This window comes from Oncorhynchus mykiss, chromosome 10 (assembly GCF_057628025.1).
Source record: "Oncorhynchus mykiss isolate SJ-2025 chromosome 10, ASM5762802v1, whole genome shotgun sequence".
Lineage (NCBI taxonomy): Eukaryota > Metazoa > Chordata > Actinopteri > Salmoniformes > Salmonidae > Oncorhynchus > Oncorhynchus mykiss.
In genome coordinates this window covers 31,149,984-31,174,785 of record NC_143031.1, presented here as the reverse complement: position 1 = coordinate 31,174,785, position 24,802 = coordinate 31,149,984, and the positions used below count along the sequence as shown (strand labels likewise).

At 43.0% G+C, this 24,802-nt stretch overlaps 1 protein-coding gene across 4 annotated transcripts in view; it reads right to left on the bottom strand.

Moving 5' to 3' along the window:
- The window catches only part of LOC110533644 (clathrin heavy chain 1), a 47,809-nt gene extending 28,237 nt beyond the window's left edge, over positions 1-19,572 (bottom strand). For all 4 annotated transcript variants that reach the window (XM_036990060.2, XM_090186348.1, XM_036990063.2 and 1 more), the window contains exons 1-3: positions 18,716-19,572; positions 4,359-4,566; positions 72-340 (exon numbers count right to left, since the gene is read on the bottom strand). In XM_036990060.2, the coding sequence (XP_036845955.1) occupies positions 72-340; positions 4,359-4,566; positions 18,716-18,757 (519 nt within the window). In that variant the 5' untranslated portion in view covers positions 18,758-19,572. The remainder of the gene's footprint in view (positions 1-71; positions 341-4,358; positions 4,567-18,715) is intronic.
- Between the last annotated feature and the right edge of the window lie 5,230 nt (positions 19,573-24,802).

The window sequence follows — 24,802 nt, the reverse complement described above, 5'->3', positions numbered from 1 at the left end:
CCACATTTACAACCATAATATAGTGAGTGCGCTCGCATGAATATGCATGAGTGTGTGTTTAAGACAGTAACCTGTGCGGAGATGCCAATGAGCAGCAGCCATCTCTGCTTGGCGTCAGTGCGGTAGTTGATGATTTGACAGCCCGCCAGGCTGGAGTGCCGGTCAAAGACTTTGATTGGCTGGGAGTCCCCCTCCATGCTCCAATGGTAGACGGCATTGTCAGTCACAAGTGCCACTGTGTTCAGGGAGATCCACTTCCAGAAGGTGACGTCATCAGTCATGGTGTGGGCCTTCATCTTGCTCTTCATCTCAATGTTAAAGATCTGAAGGGTTTTGGCGGCTGAGAGGGGCAGAGGGAGGAGAGAGAGGGGCATCGCATGGGAGAACAACCCGTTGTGGCTAATCTGAGAGCTAAATCAACACACACACACAGGTCAGAGTTATAGAGAGCCACACACACACACACACCGGACTGAGGGAAAGGTAAAGTAAATACCAAATTCCACTTGAGTAACGAGAGTCAAGCTCGAAATGTTGGTAGTCATGGCTCAGAGAGCATCACCATGACTTACTAAAACACCAGTCAGAGTTTAAGAAAAGAAAAGCAAAATGTTTACAGATAACCACTAAAGTCTTGCATATGTGCATCAAGGTCAAATATAAGAAAAGGAGAGGACTAATTAATACTTATGGACAGTATTAAAGGGAGAGGAAAGAGTGTGTTGCAGAATGTTTGGGGACTGGCAAATAAAACCACTTAAACTAATGGAGAAGAGGGGTTCTCAATAGTGATTAAGACTGCGCGTTGCTACATGTTATTTAATAGTGTTAATATATCAATGATAGGTTAAAAAAGGTTACTCACCTGTGTTTTGTTTGATTAGTTTTGGGTGAATAAACATTAACTAGGTAAGCTAAAGCCTTAAGAAGCATTAATGTATTTCCTGTTCATTTACCATATCGAAAGCTAATTGTAAATCACAAAAAGCAATTAACTTCCAAAAGCTGCAGAATTATTTTTGCTGTGTTAGTGACAGCCGCTGATTCATAATCACAGCATCAGACCAGTTTGCAGTGGACCAATAATAGCGTCAGCAGCCAAATTTTAAATTCAACAAGGTGAATTTTGATTGGAACAGATTAAGCAATTGAAAGTGTACATGGTGAGAATCTGCACACAGTGTGTATTCTGATGTTCCCATCCCACAGGGTGACTAAACCATCACATGACAGACTTAGCAAAGTGGTTGAGAGGGAGGGGAAGCCTTGTCTGAATCCATATTAGGGAATAGGAAGAAGGTAGCTAGCAATGCTACTATGCTAGTGACCACGGCCCTGCGTTTCCCACTAGTTCTGTCCAACAGTAGCTACAACACAGATGATTGGGAATGACAAAAGTCATGATGGCCCTATTCAACATCTCTATACTCCTGTCCTGAAATGTACACTTACTACAGCCACTACCATCTGATAGGATAGTCTTACTGGACACGTACAGTGCATTTGGAAAGTATTCAGAACCCTTAACTCGTTCCACATTTAGTTAAATTACAGCCTTATTCTAAAATGGTTTTCCTCAATCTACACACAAATACCCCCATAACGACAAAACAGGTTAAGAATTGTTTGCAAATGCATATTTTTTTTATTTTTTTTTAAACTTATCTACAAAATTATTCAGACCCCTTTGCTATGGGACTCGAAATTGAGCTCAGGTGCATCTGGTTTCCATTGATCATTCTTGAGAAGTTCCTACAACTTGATTCGAGTCCACCTGTGGTAAATTCAATAGATTGGACATGATTTGGAAAGGCACACACCTGTCTATATAAGGTCCCACAGGTGACAGTGCATGTCAGAGCAAAAACCATGCCATGAGGTCAAAGGAATTGTCTGTAAAGCTCAGACAGGATTGCGTCAAGGCACAGATCTGGGGAAGGGCACCAAAATGTTTTTGCAGCATTGAAGGTCCCCAATAACACAGTGGCCTCCATCAACCTTAAATGGAAGAAGTGTAGAACCACCAAGACTCTTCCTAGAACTGGCTGCCCGGCCAAACTAAGCAATCGGGGGAGAAGAGCCTTGGTCAAGGAGGTGACCAAGAACCCGATGGTCCCTCTGACAGAGCTCCTCTAGAGATGGGAGAACCATCCAGAAGGACAACCATCTCTGCAACACTCCACCAATCAGGCCTTTATTGTAGAGTGGCCAGACAAAAGCCACTCCTCAGTAAAAGGCATGACAGCCTGCTTGGAGTTTGCCAAAAGACACCGAGACTCTCAGATCATGAAAAACAACTCTAGATTCTCTAACTCTTCTGCCTGAATGTCAAGCGTCATGTCTGGAGGAAACCTGGCACCATCCCTACGGTGAAGCATGATGGTGGCAGCATCATGCTGTTGGGATGTTTTTCAGCGGAAGGTACTGGGAGACTAGTCAGGATCGAGGGAAAGATGAATGGAGCAAAGTACAGAGAGATCCTTGATGAAGCCCTGAGCGTTCTGGAGCAGGTTCTCAGACTGGGGCGACGGTTCACCTTCCAACTGGACAATGACACTAAGCACACAGCCAAGACAATGCAGGAGTGGCTTCGGGACAAGTCTCAATGTCCTTGAGTGGCCCAGCCAGAGCCTGGACTTGAACCCGATCTAACATTGCTGGAAATAGCTGTGCAGCGACACTCCCCATCCAACCCGACAGAGCTAAAAAAGAACTTCAGGGAAGAATGGGAGAAACTCCCCAAATACATGCGTGCCAAGCTTGTAGTGTCATACCCAAGAACACTGGAGGCTGTAATCACTGCCAAAGGTGCTTCAACAAACTACTGAGTACTTTGTAAAGGTGATATTTTTTTAGATGAGGGGAGGGGGGGGGGGGGGACTATTGAATCAATTTTAGAATAAGGCAGTAATGTAACAAAATGTGGAATAAGTCAAGAGGTCTGAATACTTTCAGATTGCACTGTGTATCATCTAATCAATAGTATAGGAGCAGAGCAACCATCAGAGTATGAACACTGATTCAACATCACCCAGGGCACGTTCACTGCCTACAACTTTGGATCTACCATGAGTTGGCTAGCTATGAAGGAATTCTAAACGTTTTAATAAAAGATGAAACAACACCGAGTAACCTAGCTCACGTCTATTTACTGCTTTACCTCAAACTTATGTGGCCTTGTTTCAGGATTAAATAACCTAAGCTTAGAGCAATGATAAATTACACAGCTCTTATGACAACGATAGTGAAACCTGTAGGCACCCATGGGGTTGGTCAACATTACTCTTGAACACAGAGGAACTGGGGCAGGGAATCCGAATGGCACACAAATTTGTGTAAACAGAAATGCAGCTAAAATCACAATTTGACTCAAATTAATAATTTGACTCACAATATTTCCACCCCCAAAACAGATACTAAATCACTGGTACATCTAAGAAAATTGATGTAATGCCAACATTCAAGCTAGATGGTTGTGAAAGCCAAATCCTGTTTAGATGGCCTACTAGTTAGACAATAGCTGAAAAATACATGTACAAAATATAATATGTATTTTAAAAAATGTGTATGGATTTGTCCTGATTCCATATTAAAATGTAAAATCAGTGTATTTTGCCAAATTGATGTTCACCTATATGCAGACAGGGTTTGGAAAATAGAGTACAATGGGACTGGCACAATGGGAATCAGTCTCCAGCTGGATGATAACATGGTGCTAACAGCTTGGTTAATGGTCTAATATGAAAGAAGAGACTGGTGTGGGTGTTTTCTATTGACCCTAATATCCGGATTTAAAAACAGGATTTAAAACTTGCACAACTCAGGTGTACTGAAATTTTAACTCACCGTCTGCGTACACATAAGAAAGCAGTAAACAAACAAAAAGAACAAACAAAACAGAGAAACAAAAACAAAACAAACAGACAAAGCAATTATGGCTGCTGAACAAGACCGTAAAAATCACACTTCTGTTGGGTCACAGGTCAGTAAACCGAATGTCTGGCAAGAGTCCGGCTGGGCCAATCAAAATGACTTTACAAAACTAAATATAAATAGCTGTATGTGGACTTAAACAGATGTTGACTACACTGAATGGATGTTGACAGAAATCTGCTGACTACATTACACAAACGTGTAAAAACTGAATCATGAAGATAGGCAGGCCCATTAAGGGTTAAATGCTGCTATACTCCATCCATAAAAACATCAACACAACCTTAAGCGGATGGAATGTAAGCCTACGTATGATAACTCTTGTACGTACAAATAACTCCCTGCAGAGGTTAACCTCAAAGGGATTTTAGCCTGGTTTAATGAAGGCTAAACGAAATTCAGGCTGTCAGTTCCAATTGGCGTACCTTTAAGTGCAATGACTTTGGAGGCAGGGTTCATGATGGCGCTGTCAGCAGAGATTGGTCTGCGGATGGGAGTGTTGGGGTCGGCCATGTCGATGATCACCACCTGTGCCTGCTCGCCCACCTTCTCCCGGATACAGATGAACTTATCAGACTCCATCGTCAGGGTGCTGAACCCAATGTTGGCTGGGTTAATGCCCAAGTTCTGGAGCTGAGAGAAGGGAGAGAGGAGAAAAGTTAGGTGCTATTTAGCGTTCAATAACCTGGGAAGTAGAAGAAACCAGCTGAAACAGAAACACTTTGAGGGGCTCTAAAATAAGCCAATAAATAGCAATAAGGTAAACCCTTAGTAGGCCTCTCTCTCAAACTGCTATTATAGGAAGATCAACATTTTTATTGGACTTCACCATCAACTGGTGCCAGACAGAATGGCAGATGGGAAGATAACATGGGAAAAGGGCAAATTCAATTCAAAAAATACAACACAGCAACATATTTGTCAATGGGTCATAACTTCTACATTTTGTAACTCAGTTACAAGAAGGTAATAAGGTTGACAAAACTGCAGGTTCTACAGTAGGCCTATCTGCACCATTAGATGGGATGAATGAAAGGCCATGGCTAAACTAGTGTTATGTCAGGGGTTTAACATCAGCTCAGGAGTGTGCTGCTGTGTGACTGACTGGTGATGTCATTGAGCTTGACACCGAGTAGCACTCCAGAGAGATGGACCAGAGCAGAGCTGCATGGTTTCTTGGACTGGGGGGGCAGGACCTGGAGTAGGGAGTGGGGCTGGGAGGTGATCTTTGGCCAAAGTAAAACATAGCAAAGTGTGTAATGATAATGCTGTTTAATCAGCTTCTTGATATGCCACACCTGTTAGGTGGATGGATTATCTTGGTCAAGGAGAAATGCTCACTAACAGGGATGTAAACAAATTTGTGCACATAATTTGAGAGAAATAAGCTTTGTGTGAATGGAACATTTCTGGGATCTTTTATTTCATCTCATGAAACATGGGACCAACACTTTACATGTTGCGTTAATATTTTTGTTCAGTGTTGTAGCTCTTGAATCGTGGCCATCAAAACAGTTTAACACACGATTGCATTTAGAATTGTTTCGTTTCACTCCAGTACCAGCTTCGAGGTGCTCTCGTTTCACTCCAGTACCAGCTTCGAGGTGCTCTCGTTTCACTCCAGTACCAGCTTCGAGGTGCTCTCGTTTCACTCCAGTACCAGCTTCGAGGTGCTCTCGTTTCACTCCAGTACCAGCTTCGAGGTGCTCTCGTTTCACTCCAGTACCAGCTTCGAGGTGCTCTCGTTTCACTCCAGTACCAGCTTCGAGGTGCTCTCGTTTCACTCCAGTACCAGCTTCGAGGTGCTCTCGTTTCACTCCAGTACCAGCTTCGAGGTGCTCTCGCAGTCTATTCCGCTCCTCAAACTAGGCTCTGCACACTGTGCGTGTGTAACAAATAAAATACACACGCGCCAATTTAATTCCACTAAGTTATGCAATGACAAGGCATTGTGGTGATGCTAACACACCCCATTTCTGGGACGCTTTAAATAGATGTTCCAGAAAGTTCCCGCAGGGGAACAGACTATACCACCCTAAAAGCACCGGAATTCAGTAGACTCCCTATCCTGTTCTGACCGGTTGTTGAACTCACAATGACAACACAGAGACTGTATAGTCAACCTGCATGAGGAGGAACACAAGGGGTTAACCGGTGTTCCAATAAAGACCTGCGGGACGCTAGATTAACAGCACCACTCTGTCACCCAGTCTGTTTGCCAGGCCTGGCTGGCACAGTACCTATAGACCAGCCTCAAACTCATACTGACTCTTAAACCCTGACACAGCAACAACCAGCTGTCTGCATACTGTGCCCATGGACCCATTTATCACTGAGAAGGGTCATGGTAACATTTGGTGGCACTGCGTTTCTGAGGATAAGTCGGACAGGTTTTTCCTCACCTCGTTTTACTTTCTCACCATATTCTAGTTGTGTAATGTGGGGCTGTAAATGTATTTACTGGACTAGGGCTGCCAGGCATAACGTGTCTGTGATTATGAGAGTAATGGCTAGACTACAACCTGCAGGTATTTGTTTAGGCTGAGGCTCATTAATGATGCAGGCCAGGGAGCTCCTTCTCCCTCCACAGCTACTAGGGGCTGAGGGAGAATCCTCCATCCATCTATCGCTCTATCTAGCTCCTCAGCCAAAACTGAGTTCTTTCAGATCACATACATGACACTGAGGGGAGTTGAATTTAAACTGAAGATAAAAAACAGGGACTGCCCTTAAGACAGACACAGGGCTGAGCTACCATTCCAGCTGCAGGAGAAGAGGTGGCAAGTGACAGGAATAGAGTCTGACAGAGAGAGGGGCAGGGGACAGGGTAGGGGGTGAAGAGTTTTAATTGCTGCCCCAAGCTTAAACACACTGCTACAGAACTATTCTGTACGCAGCTGTTTGGCACAACCCCTCATGCCTCACCACATCTAAGACATTTCAACTAATATCAGATGGCATATTCCTTAGTTTCTTTAAATAAATCTGTATTACACAAAGGCCAAACATAGAATTTGGGAATGTAAGCAGATTGTATTTTATTCCTCCTCACAAAGCAAATCTTGGAGGACATGTCATTCCAGGCTTTTTAATACTGGAATTCCCCTAGATAATGCCCTTGATTCTATAAAAGTGCACATGAAGAAGCACAAACAGGGAGACCTAATCTATTCAAATCAAAACCAGTGGCCTGCTTTACAGGTTACTGGCCAAAATGCATAACATTTGATAAAAAAATTAAAACAAATAAAACTTGTTGATTGAATTAATGTAGCCTACTCAAACAATGTAGCCTAGGCCAGACAATTTGAAACACTTTGGCCCACTGCTAATCAGCTAACACAAACCACATTTCCAAGAAGGGCCTACATCTTTATCAATGGTGAGACACACCCTCCACAACCCCAACCGGCCAGCACCGCATTCTTTCACTCATGTGTAGCAGCCTAGGTGCCTTTCAATGACAGAGTGGTTCTTCCTTTAAAAGTTGTCATACTGCAGAACGACTTGCCGCAGAATTCTTAAGTTATTTAACTGTCAACCATTGTTGCCATTAATGCTATTTAGTGCTAGTGTGACCACCAGGGGGCATCTTTGGGAAGCTAAGTTATTGAAATGACATGGAGCTGTAGGCCTAAGAGTACTGCTTGCTGTAGCTGTTTAACTTTCCTATTGGCAAAGCATACAAGTCATCCATGTCTTTAAATACAGTCAATCACTTGTTATAAAAAACGAAACAACAAAAGGGAGCCTTGAACAATTAAACAATGAATAAACCGCAACATGTCGGCTAAAGCGATTTAATTCAGGAATGCATTTGACAGTATAATATTGGCTTTACTAGGAGACTTTAAAACCTTTTTTTGTTAAGACTATGGGATTTATGGTGTTTCTATTCCAAGAAAAATTCAAATGCATTTGACTCATTGACTCGGTACCCCTATATAGCCTCGTTATTGTTATTTTTTCAATCTTTTTTTTTTACTTTAGTTTATTTGGTAAATATTTTCTTAACTCTTTCTTGAACTGCACTGTCGATTAAGGGCTTGTAAGTAAGCATTTCACAGTAAGATCTACACTTGTATTCAGCGCATGTGACGAATTGAAATGATTACATTTTCTTTCTTCGAAATCAAACACGTTTATTAGGCTACTGTGCAGTGTCTTTTAATACAATGGTCCTCCTACTTGATGTCCTTCTTGGCAAGAGTATTGTCCTGCTAGTCCATCATGGGTGGATGGATTATTTTGTATTCCAATGTATTGAATGAATGTATTCATTAGTGATTTGCCATTCTCAAAGTGAAAACATTGTTGCAGAGTTCACAACCTGCTACACTTGTGAAAAACAAGTGTTTTAAAATGTTATTTTCAAAATGCCTCCAACTGTCCATCACTACTGTAAACCGACAACAGTATTATAAAAATAAATACACAGCATCTGCAGTGGTGCAAATATACTGTATTATTGAATTAGATTTTTTTGTAAACATATGTTTATTAGGCTACTGTGCAGTCTGACAAAAACCAACAGGACAATGTTCTCTGTAGCCTACATAGTAAAGTGCCTAATTCCTCACACAAGGGAGAGCAGGACATGACCAGACTTTCTCAGTGACCTCAAGTACACATTAACTCTGTCTTTAATTAACGCTTTTCAGGTTGCGTCGGTCACGGACAGAAACCTCTGAGATACAGTATTAATGAACACTCAGAGGTTCACTAGTAAGACACATGGGCCGGACGACGCTGGGTCAATTGTGCGTTGCCTCTCCCCGTCTCCCGGTCGCAGCCGGCTACAACACAGCCCGGGACCGAGCCCGGGTCTGTAACGACACCTCAAGCACTGTAGTGCCTTAGACCGCTGCGCCACTCGGGAGGCCATCTCAGCAAGGTTTTACCCATGGTCGTGAAGCTGGGGGTGGAAGCGCAACTAAAATTGAACTGAGATGTACAGTGGCTGAAAAAGACTTTCAAAATGCAGATGTTTATCATTATTTTATTAACAAAAGCATAAAAGATGTTGATGAACAAATACTGTACAGTATATGCTTTATCCATTTTGCGGTTGAATGAGGAAATGTAAAACTTTAGATTTAAGCATCGAATACATTGTAAGTTTGCCATTTTTTGGCCATTAGGCTACACTTTACAAAAGGACTCAACTCTGACTGCAGCATTAATCAGTAGTCTAAACTGTGGTACAAATTGGGGAATTTGTCACACCTAGCCAAGCTATTAGACTATCCTTTTGTAAATTAATGGCGGTGCTTATGTTTCAGTCCTTCAATATAATCATTCATTCAGAAGGTTAAACCCATAGGTCTGCAGTAATTTAAATTACCTGGTACATTATCATTATGTTATCATAATCAATGCCTTGTGGGAATGTTAAAAAGTCCAAAAGTTACAGGAGGAGTTAGACATTTGGCTGTAAGAAGTATTAAAAATCAACCAATGTCAGCCTTTACATGCTTTATTATCCAAATGTTGAAAGTGAGTGTGGGCGATGGAGAGAAACAAAATGGTGCAGTTTGAAGAGGAGAGTCAGATGGGGGTGTGAGCAGGTGGGTCTGGGCAGGTGTGAAGTAGTTGTTGTTTGTATATTTTGTATGGCCTAAAAATATCAAATAAAATAAGGAACAATGACAAGCTTGCAACATCTGATTATTCATTATGAACAGGATTTATTTAATTTACATTCTTCATTGTAACCACAATGTCACAAATAATTGAACACACATGAGCAGATTAACTTAGTCGTTAATAAATGTTTTGCCAATCAAAGAATGTTGGTACTTATTTATTTTTGATCCAAAGCCACAAATGAGTGAGTCACTAAGCTTTATGCTGACAAATCATCGCTGGACTCGGTTTTTCAGAAACTCACTTTCTATAGAGGGGCTATCACCCTTTCACACTGTGGTAAATAAAGACCATTTGTTATTTACAATGATTTATTTGGGTTTTTAGAGGGAGAGAAACCAAAAGCCCACCGTGCCTATTTTTACAAAATCGTCAGTCCATATGTCAAGTGTAATTCGGCATTGCATTTACCCAAGTTCCCTAACAATTCCAGGAACACCGCCAGAATCTGTTGTTTTTGCCTGATGCAGGACTCTAGTGCCAGATAAGAGACTCTCGGACTGAAACATTCACACCTCCATTTAATTTATGAAAAGATAGTCAACTTGTGCACCGTTTATACTACCGATAGATCAGCATTCTATCTCCCCCTTGTGATAGTGTGGAGCAATGACAGAATGATGCAATTTACCACAATCTGTCACAAACCAGCTCAATTTTTAAAAGGAGAACCACTGCACACACAGAAATATAATAGCATACAGTTATTCATTCAACCCATTTGGGATAGGGGGCGGCATTTTCCCGTTTGGATGAAAAGCATGCCTAGAGTAAACTGCATGCTACTAGTTGCTAATTTATGCATGTTATTAGTAGATTTGGATAGAAAACACTGAAGTTTGTTTGAATGATGTCTGTGAGTATAACAGAACTCATATGGCAGGCGGAAACCTGAGAAAAATCAGACCAGGAAGTGGGAAATCTGAGGTTTGTAGTTTTTCAACGCTTGGCCTATTGAATACAGTATCTATGGGGTCAAATTGCACTTCCTAAGGCTTCCACTAGATGTCAAAAGTCTTTAGAAACTTGTTTGAGGCTTCTACTGTAAAGGGGGGGCTCATAAGGGCTCTTTGAGTCAGTGGTATGGCAGAGTGCCACAAGCTTGTGACACTCATTCAAGTGAGGTAGCTCGCGTTCCATTGCTTTTCTACTGGAACTGGGATTCCTGGGAATGCATTCCGACGAAGATCAAAGGTAAGTGAATATTTATAACGCTATTTCTGAGTTGTGACACCTCTCCTTCTTTGGAAAATGGCTGTGTGTTTCTGTGACTTTTAATTATGAGATTTCTGTTGTTTTGAATTTGGCGCCCTGCAATTTCACTGGCTGCTGGTTAGCGTCCCACATATCCCAGATAAGTTTAAAGGGCTATTGGAGTTAATAAGCAGGAACTCTCCTGTATCATTATTACAGAAGTGACAAAAAAAAGAGCTAGCTACCCATCTAATTATATGGTCGCAATTCTATTACACAGATAGCTGTACACTCCAGTTTAGGGCGGCATTTAGTATAGCACTGATGACATCACTGCAGCATAACCATCACTCATTGGCTGGAGGGATGCCCTGACCTTGCTGCCATTGGTCGGTGGAAGGGAACTCTGTAGGCAGTGCGTAAGAAGTAACGACCCACAACTGAATTGAACAGTAAACAATGGAGCTCTGCTGCAGATGCAGCCCTACAGACAAACACGATCCATCACTCAGGAAAGACACTCCGTTACATTTAGAGCTGCCTGGCCACTGTGGGTGACTCACACAGAAACACACTACAAATGTTACTATCTCCCTAAAGATAAGCTTGGCCTTATCCAAGCCCACAACAGAACACATACTACCACTACTTTTCAAGATATGCAAGGCCATTATTGAAGAGATCCCAGTTATAAAACCTGACTGATGACAGGACTTTGATGATTTGTGTTTGAAACAAACCTGGTTGGAGGCTTGGACATTTGTGGTGACATTTGTAAAAATGAAGACACACTGATGCCTTGTCAGACAAGGCCCTGGAGAAGTTCACCAATGTTCTTCAAAATGAACAGTGCATATCACTCTACAAAAAATAAACTCAAGGCTGACAAATCAAAGGCAATGTATGTATACTGGATTCGCATTTGAACCTCTAGACATGATGCCTATGCCAAAGCATTTGAGGAAGTCGTGTATCTGACCGATATTACTCAGAGTGGACACTGGACAGAAATCCCTCAATGGGAGTGTTCTTCTGTCCTATAACAGTCATTCCACAATGGTCTAGACATATTTACATGCTCTTCATCCTCCATGAGGTCCCTCTATGCTGGTGGCTGGAGGAAAAGCTTTTGATTCAACATGAAAACAGCCATAAAACAGGAACTTAAAGTCCAGCAGGCATGCCCCCAGTGCGCCCTCCATCTCCACTGCACAATGAATGTGTTACACTGACCGGAACCCAAATAATTCAGCTCAGAGTCAGACAGATGTTGAACTAGAGCAAAATGATTTGTCTGTCCACAACGAATTTCCTTGGCTAACATTATGAGCACACACTAAGCAGGCACTAACATAGCCGCCCCACATAGGCATGCATGACATCACTGAGAAGGAATGTGTGAGAAACCAAGTCAAATTAACACCATACACACCAACATGGAGGCTGGAAACTCACTAATTTAGTCATGAGGTTGTGTCCTCTGCCCTCACAGACCTGGTGTTGGGTTAACTACCCCATTGCAATAGCTGGACTGGTGGGTTTGGGGACATTCCAGTTCAAGGCCTTTTATTCCAGATGCTATTGAAACACTGCATTAACTATGACATGTAAACTGACAGCAGGGGAGCATGAGCAACACTTGACAGAAGAGAGATGTAAGAAAGGGAATGATTGTCAGCGCCAAGGCTGCCGCAAAGTGTTGCGCTTATTTATCTGGCGGGTGTCCTCATCCGAGTTCACTTTGCCACGGCAGCACGATGAGAGAAAGAGGCGAGATTGGGGATACAAAAAGAGGGACGAAAGAGGTTTACAGAGTGAAGGGAGCATGATAGTCTCCCCTCCTAAAAGGAGTAATGACACCAGCCAGGCAATTGACTCTGTGCTGCGGGAAGAAACAGACAGACTGCCACAAGGCCGCAGTGAGTCACTCCTCAGCCATCAGACCTCTCATCATCCATTACCATCACCACTACCTTTACAAACCATGTCACTCTTATCATTGTCACAAATCACATGAAAACCCCTAACTAGATCTTAAAATGGCACTACAGTGGAGCATGCTCTGCATACTTCTGTTACGTAACACTGGGAAGCAGACAGGAAATCTAGATGCAGCTCTATAATAGATTAGCAGCTCCTGGTTCCAGGTGCACTGGAGTGGCTGGATCAAATGGATACCCAATACACTACAGCCTCACTGGCAGAAAGTGGTTCAGTAGTGATGCACTGTGTGGAACGAATGACATTCCAAGGAAAGATGCAACTGTACTCTCTGTCCCTGGCTAGAATCAAAGCTTATGTTAAGATGAATAGGCTAAAATGCAAATCAGACACTTCCCTCGAACCCCATGTGAAGCGTTCTCAACCTGAGCAAGCCGCAGACCCATGCATCCATCTGCTGATTTAACAAGAGGTTTGCTTTTCCTCTCTTCCTTCAAGGGAACAAGGGCACCTTGCTCAGCACAAAAGCCCCTGCGTCCTGCAGGGATTCAAGGAAGGGCAGGATGTGCTGAGGCTTGCAGGGGGTCCAGCTCCAAACTGCTCTATTACTCCACAACAGGAAGCAGGAGCCCATTGTCTCACAGATTGACCACGGGTCGGGGGACATGTGACCAGCACCAACCCAGGGGTAAGGAAGACGGGTCCTCTGGTCTGACAGATATAAGGGAAGAGGGGAGGAAAAGGAGAGATAAAAAGATGAATTCAGAGTAGAGTCCAGCCACTGGTCAAGCCAGTTCTGCTGACTGAGGGTTGGTTTCCAGATAGTTTAGTGGCTTTTCCTTTTTGTGAAATGCTGTGCAGCTTTATTTTATGTTCAGGTGTCCTACACTGAGGAATGTCAAGTGTTCAGCAAATCCATATCCTCACAAGCATGTCACGAGATATCAGCTGCTTACCAGGTGAGAGTTCAAAGTTCCCCACACAAACCTTTGAAGGTGAGGTTTTAAAGAACGCAGGCATAAAAAGTTTCTTAACACCTATTACGCACTAAACAGAGTTTAGTGGTGGGGTAAAATGTAGTGTCTTCCATTTAAATGCCATTCGACAACAGTTATTGCTGTGGTAAAATGCATAAAGACTTTCAAGCAGTGAGCAGTCATGTAGGAGGAGGAGGCGAAATGTACAATATGTGACCTTGAGTAGGGCATCTCATTTTCAGCTGAACTGGTTACATTGTTGTAACTTGTGCAAGCTGCATAAATAGAGAGAATGAGATGCATGTTCTGTGCTAGCAGCCCTAGTAGGATAATACTAGACGACTACATGTAGGGTCACATCAAGCAGATAGATGTTCTTTCTTGTTCTGCCATGTAATCAAAAACATTTTATCAAGAGACAACTAGCCATCTCTTGAATAAAGTGGGAAGGAATATAAAGATAATGAGTGGCCTTATTGAAGTGAAACCTTGCCGAGATATGATATTGTTAAGCACTAAGATATTTATTGACATATCCAGTTTTTTTCCTCTCAATATAAACAAACATTTGGCACAGGTGAGGAAACTTGACTCATCACACCCTCTGTTACAGAATACTAATAGCAAGGGAAACCTTTGTCAACACAGGGCCAGGAACAATGTCTTCACTCAGTGAATAGGAGTCCAACATGCATTATGTTCAAGACACTAGCTCCAACTCCCAGGAAAACCAAGTGTGTGTGGTGAGTAAAAAAACAATGCCTGGAAAAACAGTCAGGGCCCTTGTACCTCAGAGAGAGGAAAAGTCCAGTTATATACAGCCAGCTGTATAAATGGTTGATTTATAAAAATGCAAGCTATGCAAGTGGCCTCGGATGAGTGAGGACAGAGGACACCGTCAGAGGGAGAGCAAATAAAGTGGATGGGAGGCTTCAACGTATAGGCCCAGTGGTGCAGCTCACCATGAGGTTCCCTCAGCCTCTGGGGTCAGTCTGGGTGAACAGAAGTGTGCTTTAAAGCAGATCGGACTGCTGCTGCTGGCTGAACAAATAGCGTTTATCTGGTGTAGGCCGTCATTGTAAATAAGAATTTGTTCTTAACCGACTTGCCTTGTTAAATATAAAATAAAAAGTAATGGACCTGACTGAGTTTGGCTGGCTCGATCTCTGTACTGTATTAGAACAGCAGTACTGGGCTGGATGTGTGTGAGAAGACATCCATCGCCTGCCCACTGGAGCACCGTGATGTCACAGAAGCAGATACGAGAGGCTGACCTTAAAGGAGTCAGTGACTGACTCACATCATGTGACCATACTGCACCAATTGGCTCAAAGTGAGGCCCTGGTAGTTTCCTGGGAGCTAGTTAGCTCTCCTGCGTGTATGGAGCCGTATACCTACCGGCCCAGATACCTGACAGCCCAGCAGAGATTTATGACACTCCAGAGGGAGTGTGGACATAAACCCAACAGGGAGGATGACAGATGATCACAATAGAAAGGAAATGGGGATACCTAGTCAGTTGTACAACTGAATACCTTCAACTGAAATGTGTCTTCCACATTTAACCCAACCCCTCTGAATCAGAGAAGTGCGGGTGGCTGCCTTAATCGACATCCACGTCTTCGGCGGCCGGAGAACAGTGGGTCAACTGCCTCGCTCAGGGGGGAATAACAGATTTTTACCTTGTCAGCTCGAGGATTTGATCCAGCAACCTTTCAGTTACTGGCCCAACACTAACCACTAGCCTACCTGTTGCCCCATAGGCCTCTGCTTTGCATTTCATCATGTAAATGGGTGACCTACACCTAAGGGAACCTTTGGGTCCTCATTTCCAATTACAGCCCACCATGAAAGGCCCAGTTGAAGGACAATGTGTGGGAAATATTCTGCATGATCCACTGCTCATACCTCGCTCTACACCATCCGTGAAACACGCATGAAACAGCATATGCAAGTAAAGAATGTGATGGCAGCTGGACTCCCCAGGGTATATACATCAGTCACATACAATGACTGACGTGCCAATGACACAGAAATCAGAGGATACTTATTACACTAAATTTGTGCGCTGCGGGCGCTGTTAGGCAACAGAAACTAGTAAATAAATGCAATGCATAGTGAGAGCACAATATCCTTCTCTAGCTTTGCGCTGAAAATGCTTTCATGTCTAGAATAACTTGACACAGCCTTAAAAAACGGGAGAATGCACCAGAGGTCAATGTGAATTCTACACACACAGTGTTGGTAATTTCAGTCAAAATCTATAATTCATAGACGGAGTACTAGTATTAAGTCTCACTCAAGATGCAGGAGAAAGATGGTGGATGTGGTGCACAACACCCCTGCCTCACACCCTACAGCTACAAACTACAGTGCCAGCTTATCTCAATCTCAATTCACAGAATAGCCAGTACATTATCTAAACAGTCCCACCTTCCTCTATCTTTTGAAACACCCACTCCTGCAATTAGAGACCCTTCAAGGGCATAAAACTCACCATAAACTGTACATTATAATTCCACAAACTAAAGGCCTTTACAAGGGCTTGTCAACCTCAGACGTGATGTACTGAAGATAAAGTTGACTAATCAAATTGATCTAAATATAGCTTTAGTTCTTCATACAGGTACATTAGTGATATGGAGTGCTATTAGGGCCGGGACGCTACCAATATCTTGATAATTGTTAGTATCGTGGCAAAGAAAAACAAAACAGATTTAACTTCTTTAGGAAAACAGCCCCAACATTGGAAACAAACATCATTATGTTGTCATCCAGTCACAATTGATTTTATCATATATTACATACAGCAGGTTATTAAAGGAGCAAAGAGTTTGGTCTGCTTTGTGTTTTCATTTTAGCCATGGAAAAAAAATCTAACGATACTGGTATCATCCTGGCACTAAGGGCTATTGCTGTGAATGCACTGTGCAGCAGTAAAGGCTGGAGTGGATACTAGGGCTAGTGTTTGGGGACTACGCCTGCAGGGCTCATTTGTGTTATCACCATTCCCGTCTGCAGAAAAAAAAAAAAAAAAAACAGGACAGTCCAACAACATTGGCTCACAGTGACATCCCTTCACCTCTCCAACATCTGTGGTTAGCCATAATCCTCTGGAGAATATCCTATCATTTTACACCACAGATTGAAATACTGAGAAAGTACAGTTGCGATTCCCCTCAGACACCATACAATATCCATGAGAAAAGAGAAGAGAAACTAGAATCAATGTAATAGCAAAAACAGCACTACTCCAGATGTAGAGGCAAAACTGCACAATTTAACAGCAAAAGTGAGTCTGTCACATGCAGCGCTTTGTCTATAAGTATTGTAGTAAAGCTATTACTCTGACTGAAAAATAAATACTACATATTTCCACCTCTCCTAACGGTTTTGTTTATGAGTCATGCTTTAAAACAAACCAACTTTGCATTGTGTCTAGCAACACAATGTAAAACCAATTATTTTTCAGAAACCAAGATGTAGGCAGATCGCATGTCTCGTTCTGGATCTGAGACTGATTTATTCATTAGCTAGCTCACTTAGAGATCTTTCAAGCCAGCAGTCTTGACACAATACATGCACTCCAAGGAGCATAAATGTTTTCCACTTCCTCAACTTGACCTACTGTGAGTATAATAGTCACCATGACGTGATGTAGCCTATGTCAGGCTAAGGTGTGGTCATTCAAAACCACAAACACTCCCAGTCACATATATTGCCTAATAGAGGAAGGCTTTTTCATTGGTCAGATGTCATTTGTGTAGCTTTTTAGTGCTTGAGGTAAATGTTTTGGGCTCTCGAGAGGTGCAGCGGTCTAAGGTACTGCATCTCAGTGCTTGAGGCATCACTACAGAAACACTGGTTCAAATCCAGGATGTATCACAACCGGCCGTGATTGAGAGTCCCATAGAGGAGCACACAATTGGCCCAGCGTCGTCCGGGTTTGGTCGTCGTTGTAAATAAGAATGTTCTTAATTGACTTTCCTAGTTAAATAAAGGTTCAAAATAAATAAATTGTCCACTGAAAATAAACTACAGCCAAACTGCCCAAGAGTTTAAACTTATTTCATTAACAGAACAGTAATAAAACGTATCTGTGATGGAAAATCATTAGTCAGTATGCATTCATACAAAAGTACATGAAAAAGCCTTATCTAATTATGTGTGAAGATGTGTCATACACCTGCTGATGACATGCTTTATTTAACTAGGAAAGTACATTAAGAATCATGAGGCAGGCAGCCCACTTAAACCTAATCTGCATGAATGAAAGGATATTCATGATACTGTTAGGGAAGGAAAGAATGAAACGTTGCCTATTCTTCAGTACTGACATTGAGGGAAATGACTATCAGGCTTGGTGTTAACTAGTGACCTCACACCGCCGGCTGAGCTAGACCTGCTTATTCAAAACTAAGGCAAGTACAGGTGTAAATGGAAATGTTAGCTTACTAATATTTGATCCGGGTTGAATGGTCATCACATTTAGATAGCTATAACGTGCGGATAAACACCCGGAATCATAATTAACGACAGATGGTTTATTGCTGAATTGGTATTAATTTATTTCCTTCATGTAGCGAGCTAGAACACATTCGTGAGCAGCTGGCTAGTAGATTTAGGCTAAGCTAACGTTAGCTGGGCTCATACTGGTTAGTTGGCAAACTACCTATATTGTAGCTAACGTTAGCCAACTATAACAAGTTATTGGCCTACTAACGACTTCGCCGTCCATACCAATGGGTAAGACAACTTGCTCGCTAGTTAGAAACGATATCTATATAGTTACTGTATCTAGTTAACTAATGTCATCCATCGTCAGCGTCCCACCGAGCTGGGCGACGATGTCATGATTAGCTAACTAGCTAACTCAGCCAACATTATGTTGAGGTCATTTTCATTCAGAGATAAGCGATGCTTGTAACTCGTCGGTTATGTTAGTATCCTAATGAACAATGAATGAGGAAAGTAATACATTATAATTTTTCAGAAATATCACCATTCATTCAACATAACGTTACCTGCAGGTGCTCCTGAAAGCGAATAGGCAGGATCTGAGCCATGGCGGTTCCTTTGCTCTGCTCCCGATTCTCCTAATGCTAACACACTACGGCTTCTTCTCAGATCCTAGCCGGACAGCCAGGAAAAGGCTAGTTTAAAGTCCAATTGGTTAGACTTGTATGACAATGTGTTGTCAATATACTGGTGATTGTAATTGTCCTTTTGCTGTTTACTTGCTTCCCCAGTGATGACGGTCTGATACCGCTGCACTGAACACACTGGACCTTCAATGGCGGTGGTGGAGGCTGCTCGGGAGAGAAACAATCCGGAAATGGCAGTGTACTTCAGTGGGGCGGAGGAATACACATATTTATGTTTCAAAAAGTGTAATTTCCAATCACGATTAGCATTTTATGTATAATATTCACAATTGAAAACTATTCATTTTCATACAATCCAAGAAAAATTACTAAAATGTAGTGCAAAGGGCGCATACAATTTCGGCGATTAAGGATGCATTGGTACTATTTCTTTGCGATTCGCCCTTTGATTTTTGCCACATCATTCGTCTTCGTGAATGAACGTCAGTTCCTACTTGCGTGCTACGGTTCCCAATGGCGTAAAGTACTTAAGTAAAAATACTTTCAAGTTCTACTTAAATCGTTTTGGGTGGTATCTGTACTTTACTATTCATATTGACTTATTTTACTTTTACTTCACTACATTCCTAAACACAATGATGTACTTTTTACTCTATACATTTTTCCTGACACCCAAAATAACTAATTACATTTTGAATGCTCAAACAGGACAGGAAAATGGTCCAATTCATGCACTTATCAAGAGAACATCCCTGGTCATCCCCCGCCTCTGATCTGGAGGATTCACGAAACACAAATGCTTCATTTGTAAATTATGTCTGAGTGTTTGAGAGTGTCCCTGGCTATCCGTAAATTGGGAAAAAAAACTAGAAAATTGTGCCGTCTGGTTTGCTTAATACTAGGAATTTAAAATTATTTATACTTTTGCAATTGCATTTACTTCTGATACTTAGGTATATTTAAAACCAAATACTTTTAGACTTTTACACAAGTAGTGTTTTACTGGATAACGTTCACTTTTACATGTCATTTTCTATTAAGGTATCTTTACTTTTACTCAAGTATGACAATTGGGTACTTTTCCCACCACTGCCGGTTCCCCACCGTTGAAGGCTTTGAAAGGGTTGTAGCCCTTATAATAAAAGCATGATATTAGAGTTTTGTACGCCTCTTGAATTCACTTGTTTATCTGGTCGATATTGTGTGTATTTGCTTTATCTTCAAACCACTCACTTTCTATAACTAGACTTTATTCCTCAACTAGACTTGATGCTAGCCCAAAAGTCGGCAGATGGCGATATTGAGTTATTTAATCTTACAGTCCAAAGGGAATCTATGCAGCTGGCTATACTTAACCAATAAGTTACGAGGAGGTGTGGCATATGGCCAATATACCACAGCTAAGGGCTGTTCTTAGGCACGTGCATAGTCACTTTAATAACTCTGCCTACATGCATATATTACCGCAACTAAACGGTGCCCCCCTGTGTATAGTCTTGCTATTGTTATTTTACTGCAGCTCTTTAATTACTTGTTACTTTTATTTCTTATTCTTACTCATATATATTTTTAACTGCATTGTTGGTTAGGGGCACATAAGTAAGCATTTCACTGTAAGGTCTGTTGTATTCGGCCCATGTGACTAATCAAATTGTATTTGATCTACCACAAACCTCATGGTACCTTATTGCTATTAGAAACTGGTTACCAACGTAATTAGAGCAGTAAAAATAAATGTTTTGTCATACCTGTGGTATATGGTCTGATATACCACAGCTGTCAGCCAATAAGCATTCAGTGCTCGAACCACCCAGTTTAAAAACAGCTTGTCATGACTTCCACCAAAGGTGGCTCCCTTCCTGTTCGGGCGGCGCTCGGTGGTCATTGTCACCGGTCTACTAGCTGCCACCGATTCCCTTTTCCTTTTCTGTTGGCTATGTCTTATTGGTTTCACCTGTTTCTCGTTTGGGGTTTGGTTTAGGGCTATTTAAGCCTGTTATGCCCACCTGCTTTTGTGCGGGCTTGTTTCTCTGTTCTGTTTTGTAGATGCTAGGATTTGCCAGTAGATTGTCGACTTGATTCATGATGATGACTGCTACATGTAGCTTTCTAGCTAAGGTTTTGGAAATATGATATTGACATGACCAGTCCAATCAATGATACTGTAGATATAAGGTGATTTGACGCAATTCGATCTGTGGCCAATGACCTTGAGCTTTCTTGGATGGGCACTTCTAATGTAACTCTATGGTAGCACCCAAGGTCCTTGAATTTTCGAGCTCTCCCCATAGATTTTGCAGTGAAGTTGTGTCCCAATGAGTGACAGAACGCAGAGCCAATCACGGAGCAACAAGAGAGTATTACCAACCCCTACTATTTTCCGCTGGCTTCCCCACCACCACAGAAAGCTTTGAGCTAGGCTGAAACACCTGCATTTTGGAGCTGCCTTACTCAAGAAAGCAAAAAGAGACCATGTTTGTATGCAGCTGTATGCAGTTGCAAACTGATATGTGACATGTATTAATCCAAAACAACCTGCAAAACCGGAAAAAAACAACATATACATAAAAGTGTCTCCATATATTTTTTTAGCTAAACAGTTGGGGCTCTGCCCCACCTGCCCTGAATGACGGGTCGCCACTGAAAAATAATGCAAATCTCTGTTGCCATAGAGGCAGGGACCCTGGAAACACGAGACACAGACGCTCAAATAGAGAAGCCATGTGTGTCATAAAAGCATGGCCTTCGGACTCACTGTGGGTATGTCCCAGGTACACTGAGGAGTCAGCATATACCCTCTGGCCCAGAGCTAATCCAGAGAAACACTGGGTGCATGATACTGCAGAGCAAACGCATGCATGCACGCACGCACGCACACACACACACACACACACACACACACACGCACACAGCCCTGACCCTGGTCATTTCTTATTTTCACTACACCACTACCATGCACATGACAATGCCTCCTATTCCAGTGCAGAGTAAGGGATCCAAAGAGGCTCAGATCCACCGCTTAGATTTTTGCCATTGATTCTCTAAACATCTAAGCCTTCCTAAAATTGTAAGGAATATGTGCTGAAGAAAAGATGTAAACAGAAAAATAGCTGTCTCTCTGGTCTTACACAGACATTATGTAAGAGTAACCGTTGGCTCTTTGGCAGGGCTCTAGCAGCAGATGTGAGCTCTGTGTCCTTCTGTGGCTAGATTAATGGGCTGAAGGATTCCCCCAGTTATAAAGAATGGACTGGACTGACACTAGGATCCGGTGCAGGGAGCTGGAGCTCGCACAGTAAGTCCTATAGATGGTCTGTGGCTCATTGCTACTCCTTTCTAGGGAGTTTTTCCTAGCCACCGTGCTTCTACACCTGCATTGCTTGCTGTTTGGGGTTTTAGGCTGGGTTTCTGTACAGCACTTTGAGATATCAGCTGATGTACGAAGGGCTATATAAATACATTTGATTTGATTTGATTGCCCACACACGCTCGCACGCACACACACACACACACGTACGGACAGATGCTCTCACAAACACACACAAATTAATGCAGGAATATGAACACGCATGCTCACACACACGCACATACACACATTCATTGACATTCTCTCTCTCTCTCTCTCTCCCTCCCCTCTTTCTCTCTCCTTCACTCTGGCATTTAATCCACTGTGAATAATTCATGTGTACGCCTACTATTGGCCATGACCTGGCACTACACCCTTCATACACTGTTTGTCCCACCTTGATATAGAACATTAATAAATAACCCCCTCCTAAGATAATAGCCCAGCTTGTAATATAATATAGTCATCTCATACTCCTGGAGCTCCACCCTTGATCGCTTGATTGTGACCATGTGAGACTGTCAGTGTCCCTTCACTTCAGTCATGTGCTCCACTATGTGCAGATCCCACTACAGCTGTTCTATCCCAGATGAACAAGGGACAATAATATACCTCTTTAACCCTAACCTTAATCAATTTGACCATTTGTGATCCAAAAGCATCACCACCTTTTATTTATAAAATTAGAATGCAGTGACAGCCCCATCAAAAAGAATGTATTTGGCATAACAATCCTTCCCCTTGTCTGATTACCAGCATGTCAAGCACCCTTCACTGGCAGCTAAGTGATTGGAAACAGGCCCCCCAAAAATTCTCTCCTCTGAATGACATTACAGAACACACCAATCTAATCTACTTCGGCACAGTCTCCGTTTCTTAACGTTATACCAATTTTAAGTGTCCCATTGTTTGCTCTGCAGTAACATGCACCCTATGGTCTGGAGCTGAGCGGAAGTCACTAATTGACTGTGTGGATATGTCAATGTAGATGTTCTTTGCTCCCTGTCCCTCCCATTAAAGAATTAAAGGGCAGTGGACACAGTTGTTGAAATACCCTGACTCTGAGGGAGGCTGCAGTAGGTGGATATCAGTATGCTGTCTATAACATCACCTGAAAACATCAGCCTGGCAAAAACATACAAAAACCCTTGAAAATCAGTGATGCTCTAGTCATGGCATTGGAAATGCATTATGTGTAGCCTACTATTCATATAGCTGATTCAGACTGCATCAATTGTGGTATGTGTGTTACGCGGAGTGGAACTCAAGAGCAGACTCAGACGAGGAAACTGGAATGAAGTAACCAAGGTATTTATTGCAGCACAGGGGGAGATGGAGTGCAGGTCAGGGGAAGCTCAGGTGGGTTGCAGGAAACCATGTGAGGAGGCTGAGGCTGGAGCGAGAGGGGTTGGGACAACAGGGTAAGCAGGTCCGGAGGGGAATCCAAGGGAGTAGTAGAGTGGAATCCAGGACAGTAGCAGGATGACGAGACGTGTCACTGGAGACAGGGACCAGAGTCAGAGCAGGCAGAACTGTAGCGGAGGGGAAAACAGCGTTAGGCAAGAAAAACCGGCACAAAGGCTCTGAATAGTAAAAACAGCTAGAACCATACTGTCTGAGCAGAGATTACGATCTGGCAGTGTGGAAGTGGCAGGGCTGAATATTTGTAGAGGTCTTGATTAAGAAACAGGTTGCAGCTGCTCTGACTCCAGCACACCTGTCTCCGCCCACACAATCACAGAGAGAGAGGGGGGGGGGGGGTACTCAGGGAGAGGCGGCAGGTGCTTGCTGAAGACAGGCGCTAGGTTGTGATACTCTGGAGGAACTGATGACAGGTGCGGCGGTTCAGACAAGGCAGGGAAAAGGCAGAATGTAGACAATGAGTGACAAAATTATCTCCAAGTGGTTACCTTTCCGGCGGTCCAGTCAATCTGTGGGTTGTGTAGCTTTAACCATGGATGGCCAAGAACCGATGGGAGTAAGGACAGACGATTATGTGGAAACTGATCTTTTCCTGGGGGTTTCCAGAGAGACAGGGACGTTTTTTTTTCCACAGACACGGGAGCTGTCCATTGAGAGCGTTGGCATCGAGGGGTGAATCGAGTTGGACAGTGTCCAGGCCCAACCGGGTAACGACACCTCCGTCCAGGAAGCTCTCATTGGCGTCCGAATCGATGAGAGCAGACAGGAAAACCCTGGCTCTGCCACACAAGGTTGCCTCAAGCAGGGGTCTGGGGAAGATGGGCAGGCGATTTGGCTCAACAGTATATCCCCCACTACTGCCGAGCCTCCTCTTTTGCTGGACGTAGGGAACAATTGGAGACAAAGTGACCAACCTGGCCACAGTATAGGCAGCTCCTAGCGCCAATTCGCCGCTGCCTCGCCTCTGTATACAGACGGGTCCGGCCGAGCTGCATGGGTTCAGGATCAGGAAGAGCCTTGGAAAGGGATGCAGGAGGAGGACAAGGCGCGGAAGCAGATGTTATGGCGCATGCAACCCTACCTACTCACCCTCTGACGTTCACGGAGACGGTTGTCAATGTGGATGGCGAGAGAGATGTGCTCAGCGAGTCCATCAGACTCATCCCTGGACACCAACTTGTCCTTAATAGTCTCAGTGAGCGCGTTCTGGAATGCTCTCAGCGGCGAGGGTGCGAAAC